We start from the raw sequence: 6,845 nt of genomic DNA, 5'->3' as shown, positions 1-6,845 counted from the left end.
CTTCATCGCCAAGAAGGTCACACTTCTCACTCTCTTTCCATCTCTCTCTCCTCTTTGTCAACTTTCCCACCTTTTCCTTCCCCTTTATGCCAACCCAGCTGTAGCACCATTATCATATATTATCCTATGCCATACACCCCAGTGTGAATTGTTTGAGTATTCCACTCCTCAGAGGCTTTCTCTCTCTCACGTGGTGATTGCTCAGTGCTTTGTTTTTGGTCGGCTCTGTGCTTTTTTTTTTGGACTGATAATTGATTAGTTAAAAAAAAAAAAAAAAAAAAAGTTCCGACACACACCAGGCACACATACACACACTTGCCCTATACCACCCTATTTTAATATTTTAACCTCCACTATCCTAGCCCATCTACACTCACACGGAATGGATCTGGTCAGGAGGATAATATTGTTGTCACACCATCCATGCTCACTAATGTGCACATTCTCATTCTCTTTCTTATTTTTATTATTATCACATGGGAGTGTTCCCCTCTTTCCACCAAAAAAAAAAAAAAAAAAAAAAACTTTACAAATTTGCACACCAAACTCCTTTTATTCATATCGGGGCTCACCCCATTCACCATTTTACATAAAAAAAAAAAAAACAAAAACCACAAACACAACAACCACACCCACAGTGGGATTTTTCTTCTCTACTCTGCCGCCGGTCTCTTCTTCTTGCCTCCGTCCTGGGCGGCCCTTGCCGGTGTTGCCTCCGTGTCACCCACTCCACTGGGCATGATCACTACTCCCTGCTCCTCCACTGCAGCATATGGCGGCCCTCCAAATCGGAACATCACGGTGGCCTTCCGCTTCAGCTCCTTGTTTTCTGCCCTTAGCACGCTTATCTCTGCTCGCGCATCCTTATACATGCGTTGGAGCAGAGCCAGCTGGGAGTTTAACTGCTGCACCTCATTTGTCCTACTCTGCAGCCGGTGCGACAGGTTTGTGACCGCCGTCATGGACTCCACACATGCCTTCAAAGTATACTGATTAGCCTCCACATCCGTTTGCACTGCCATTTTTTGCTCCACCGACTGCATCGGGAAGTTCAACAGAGCAAACCCAGTGGTGTTTGGTTGAGGTTCACGGGACACCGCACCAGTTCTCTCTCCTGTGGACTCGTTCAGGTCGGAAAAGAGAGTGAGCAGCCCACGGGACGACGAAGCCATTTTCTGGGCAACAGAGTGTTACAGAGTTCTCTCTCAGAAAACAGAGTGTTCCAACGTATCTCTCTCAGAAATCTCTCTCAGACAACAGAGTGTTATAGAGTTTTTTGTCTCCGTTTCTGCCTCGGCCTCAGGCTCTGTCTTGGTTAAATAGCCGAGGCAGCCACGCGCATCGCGCGCCTCTTGACGCCCGACAAACTGGCACGCCTTTTCATGGCACATCTTTTGATAAAGTGGGCACGCCTTTTGAGGGCACGCCTTTTGAGGGCTCGATATATCTCTACATGTATATTTTTTGGGCAGCTTATCTACCCACTCATACAGTGTCTTCTACACCGGTCAGCTTTATCAATCCCTTTTCAACCTCAAATAGGTTTCTATCTTCACACCTATTTGAGTTTGAGGGGGGGTTATACACAGTATCATGTATAAGTCGCTCATGGCGCACTCCCTAAGTCGCCCCCTTGGTGCACCACCACAAGCTTCTACAACGGTCCGACATGACCCCGTAAACTGTCCCGACATTGATTCCGGTCAGCTTTTACAACGGTCCGACATGACCCCGTAAACTGTCCCGACATTGATTCCGGTCAGCTTCTACAACGGTCCGACATGACCCCGTAAACTGTCTTCTACATCGGTCTGACACGACCACACAGTGTCTGCTACAACGGTCCGACATGACCCCGTAAACTGTCTGCTACAACGGTCCGACACGACCATACCGTGTCTTCTACAACGGTCTGACACAACCATACAGTGTCTCCTATCCCATTTTTAATTTTATTTATCAGTTTATTTTTCTGTTCTGTGACTCTCTCCAAACTCAAGTTGGCTAGTGCCTATCCTCCTTGAGTTTGAGGGGGGCTGTTAATGTAAATTATGTAAATTACCACTACCACTCACTCCACCTACCACCTCCATTACAACCCACTCCACCTACCACCTCCACTTCACCCCCTACCACTTCACCTACTACCTTCTTCTCTTCTATATATTTGATCATTGTAAACATAACATATCAATCAACACATCAATAAATAATACATCATTATTTAACACCACTGATGAAAATTTGGATTCTCTGCATCTGTGATTTCGCCTTTATCATCACAAAAAAATTGTGTGGGACATGGTTTGGATCCAACTATAATCCCTAGGAGATCATAAGCACGAAGAATTGATTTAATATGATATTTCCACAAAATGAAATTTGAAGAATCCAATTTAATCGAAATAAGATTTGACATATTTGAGAGTAAGAATATTGGACTCTGATGTATGGATTTCATTGCTGCTGTAGAATCAAGTGGAACGGCTGTTGACGGAGAAGTTGCCATTGTTAGTTGGTCTTGAAGCTCTGATACCATGAAAGAACAGCTTCTACTGATAGAAAGCCAGGAAGCAGAGAAGAATAAGAAAGAAAAATGAAGAACTAGCTTTTATTATTAATTTCTTGAGAGAGAAAACAATACAACTCAGGTTTTTATATATTCTGAGCCTCAACTAAACTAGACCAAAACAGACGTATCTTTCTAATGCCAGCTGTCACGAACTAATTACAACCAACTAACAGCAAATCAGTTATGAGCTAACACCTTACACCACAAAGTTGCTATATAGTACTTATACATCTCTCAGTGAAATTAAAAAAAAAAATGGAAGCGAGTGAATTTGATAATCTTGATTATAGTTGATTGATGACCACTGCAATTTTTAGTTTGGAAAATTATAAATATTACTCTGCATGTGATAATTGTTCTCTCTTACAGGCAAAACATAATATATATATATATATATATATATATATATGAGCTCTAAAACTTAAGCAGCACAAGATGGGTCATCAATGTAAGTTATTCAAGCTCAAGCTGCACAGTCAAGATATATGACAAGTAGAGTTGTAAACTCCATATGATAGTAAGTTGGCATGAGCTTCACTCATCGGCAAGTTTAATGTCATAAAAGGGTTGTTTGGTGCAGCTTATGGAGTGGCTTATAGTGTATTTATTTTTGAAATATGTACTAGAGTATTTGGTGCAACTTTTGCTTACAACTTATGCAACAAAAATAACTTAAGGTTGTGTTTGGGGCATGTCTTCGCGTAGGAATTTGAAAGAGAATGAGAAAGTGTGTGAAATGTAGTTTAATTCACATTTTACCTACATTTTCCTTATTAAATTCCTACCCAAATTCATGCTCCAAACACAACCTAAAGAAGCAGGAAAAAGTTGATTCTAAGAAGCAAGGAGAGAGGTAATTTTAGCATTTGTTTGTTGATTATCAACTTTCAGCTTGCTAGAAGCTACATCAAACTAAGCCCAAAATCTACCATCCTATGTTGACACAGCTGTGTTAACATCAAACTGATAGAAACAAGATTAGTACCTCAGTGAAGCCCGCACCCACGAAGAGATCCCTCACATTATGCAAACAAAAAAAGTAGGAACGAGTTCCATTAGATCGTTTTGTCTGGCTCAAATTGAAGCATCGTCATGTCGTAAAGGCCTGAGTTTTCATCACACTAATAATTTCAACAAGTTCCAAATATGGTTCAGTAAATAAAACTGAAAAAGAATTTCAGTGTTTCACTTGTCCATCCTTAAAATGTTTTTGATAGCAACAATTCACTGGTATAAATTCACTTGTAAGGGTTCAGGATTTTCATCCAAAATCAAGCAAGAAAAATAAAAGCGAATATATATATATTTTTTAAATTACTGCAGCAAGATAAAAGTCTTCCATGCAACACATTCAGTATAAAAATTTGAAGAAAAATTTTCATTTTGAGCAAACAGTCCTAACCAAAATCCTATGAATACATATACATTTATGTTTTTTGTTGGGAAATTACCATAATCTCTGAATAGAAGTAGGCCACCAGGTTTCAATACAGTGAAACATGCTGCAATTGATGTTGGCATCCTGTGAAGTGGTAATGCCGACAGCATGGATAACTGACAGCCACAAAATACAAGAAAAAAAATCAGGATCCGAAATTCATCATATTCTTTTCTTCCTAACAGATTTGAGGTGCCACAAGTTCAGGGTCTTCGAAGTTCTATTTAATATTCATGCAGGGCATCAGTAAATAAGTTCTGAATTTCATTTACAAAAAGATGAAAAGCCTTGAATATACCAAGGCAATGGATTGGTTTGTCAAATATCTAAGTGGTTCTTGAATGATTAGACTGTAATATTGTCAAATTTTCAGGCATATTTAGGCATGGCAACAAAATCATAACGCCTAGTTTTACTAAGAACTAACATTACAGAAAAAAAGTAATAAAGACTCATTGGTCAAATTTAAAAAGTGATGAACAAACATTAAACATAGAATTTCACATGAGTAGTTCAACTATAATCTAGAAATTCACTCAATAACTCATATCAAACATCTAAATATTCAGATTGATATTCCTTAAGATATTTGAACATTTGTACTTAGGCTGTGTTTGGATCTTACGCTATGTTTGGTTGGAGGATTTGAGGAGGGATTTGGAAAGGGAAAGGGAAAGGGAAAGGGAAAAGTTAGGTGAAATGTGAATAAAATATACTTACATTTCACCTAGTTTCACACACCTTTTCCCTTTCTCTTTCCAAATCACTTCCCAAATCCCCCAACCAAACACAGCATTAGAGTTGTGGAGGGATTTGTGAAGGATAGGAAAGGGAAGGGAAAAATGAATGAAGTAGAAGTAAAGTTTATTTCACTTCTTTTCCTCCACAAATCCAAACACAAAATTTAAGCAACCACAGCTTCTAATGCCGATTATGCAGCAACCAATTACATTATAATTCTTCAAAGAAAAAAAAAGAAGTAAATTCTTACAATTGTGTTTGTATTTTGGATTTGACGAGTGATTCATGAAGGAAAAGAAAAGGAGACGGAAAAGTAAAAAAAAATTGCATTATACTTCATTCACATTTCCTTCCCTTTTTTCGTTCCCTCCGTAAATGTCTTTTCAAATCTAAGATCCAAACACAACCTAAGAGGTTATGTAGACAGACCCATTTCACCTCAATTTCCAACTTCAAATGCCCAACAATGCATCAAGACCCATTTTTGGAAAACTAGCAACATACCAAGGTCACAAAATCCACCCCCACCAAGGCAGCATTTACATTCCTTCAAAGAAGAAAAATCATTTAACCCTGCCACTCTCTTGTCTTCAACATCTGGGAAAGCAGAAAAAAAATTAGCTGAGTTCCAGGTAATAGCACACAAAATTATGACATGTACAAAGAAATGGATAAAGTAACTAACCTGAAAGACAAATGTCCTGCTTTTGCAGAATAACTCCCCTGCAAGGATCATAGGACAACCACTTGAGAAATCCACTAATAGAAAAATCACAAGGGAATGGATGAAAACTGTGCTTTTCCGAGCCTAAATCAGCTGCATCTATCACTGCTACAATCGCATGAGTATACAGTGATGCTCTCTTTTCCACTAAAAGATGGGGGAAAATGCATCAGGTTTAAGGCCAGAAACCTAAGGATATTGAATTAATCTCCGCAAATTCACATGCTACTCAAGATTGCAATTTAATTTTAACAAGAAATTTTTTAAGGACCAAAAGAAAGAGATTCAAATGATCAACCCCAAAGCCTAGAAGAGGGACATATGACACCATTGCCCAAGAAGGGTACTTATCTATTCTTCCAAATATGTCACCCCTCTATCTGCCAAAAAAAATCTTCTTCCAAACTGCCCTGCAGGAGGACGTATCTCACCAACCTCGGGTAATTTAAGAGCATGTGATTGAAAATTCATACTGTAAACCATGTCTAATAAAGTTCAAATGAGGGAGCCCATGGACTAGTATAAAATTAATCTTAAGCGTAACTCAACTTCTCAGGTAGTACAATAATTCAAAGAAATTACTTCGATGATTGAAAATTTATAAATAGCAAATTAATTTTAAATTATCGAGAAATCCACACCCTCGATCCAGTTCAGCTTTCATCTGAATCGTTTGGATGTCGTTGTCTTCAGTCATCTCCATCTTCAAGTCGCTGGGGGAAGTGGGTGTCGTTTGGGGAAGGGTTTGAGAAGAAAGGGAGGGCTAATTTTGTACAGTAGGGTCCATGGTAAAAATGAATTTTAATTTTAGATAAATTTTAAATAACAAATAAGAGAAAGACCCCTGCTGATGAGAAAATTCTCCATTACACTCCCTAGATGGAAATAAATTAAGGGTGGGCGCGAGTTGGTTACGGTCATGAAACCTCAAATTCGTCATCTTTTTGTTAAATTAGTGGATTGGAGAAAATCAATTTGTATCCGTCCGCTAATCCGGTGGATGTGGATTGAGCGGATTGATGGATTGACAGATTGATGCGATTCGGTTTGACGGTTTAAAATTTTATAAATTTTCAATATAAATGAACTTGTGCACTTCCTTAAAAAAAAAAAAAAAATATATATATATATATATATATATATATATATATATATATTAATTACAATCAATGACTTAAAAATGTATTTACAATCACTACATGCTTTATCCAAAAACAGAAAGTTTGAAACTTCAGAATATTATGCATCATCTACATATTACAATCACAACATGCTTTATTCACATAAAGTATTACAATATATGGATCTGAAAATATAAAAACAATTCAAACCACCAAAATCATGAACAGAGTAGTAGTAGAAATTGTATG

The 6,845-nt window shown here is 38.0% G+C and overlaps 1 protein-coding gene across 11 annotated transcripts; it reads right to left on the bottom strand.

Moving 5' to 3' along the window:
• Nucleotides 1-2,204: 2,204 nt before the first annotated feature.
• LOC114267493 (uncharacterized) lies at nt 2,205-6,255 on the bottom strand. 11 transcript variants are annotated; one of them, XR_014329938.1, is made up of 6 exons: nt 6,117-6,255; nt 5,437-5,474; nt 5,256-5,348; nt 4,024-4,126; nt 3,558-3,693; nt 2,205-2,555 (listed from the first exon to the last, which is right to left on the bottom strand). XR_014329938.1 is itself a non-coding variant. In XM_082869456.1 (6 exons), exons 1-6 carry the CDS (start codon nt 6,176-6,178, stop codon nt 2,553-2,555), a joined length of 330 nt encoding a protein of 109 aa, XP_082725582.1. In that variant the 5' UTR covers nt 6,179-6,255; the 3' UTR covers nt 2,205-2,552. The 11 variants fall into 11 exon arrangements, 2 of the variants coding, with proteins under 2 accessions (XP_082725582.1, XP_082725581.1); XR_014329936.1 differs by having other exon boundaries at nt 2,205-2,552; XR_014329937.1 differs by having other exon boundaries at nt 3,558-3,677.
• Between the last annotated feature and the right edge of the window lie 590 nt (nt 6,256-6,845).

Source organism: Camellia sinensis, chromosome 5, assembly GCF_055761805.1.
Source record: "Camellia sinensis isolate YWXY chromosome 5, ASM5576180v1, whole genome shotgun sequence".
NCBI lineage: Eukaryota > Viridiplantae > Streptophyta > Magnoliopsida > Ericales > Theaceae > Camellia > Camellia sinensis.
Note: the sequence above shows the minus strand (reverse complement) of the source record. Positions and strands in the feature narration are given on the sequence as shown.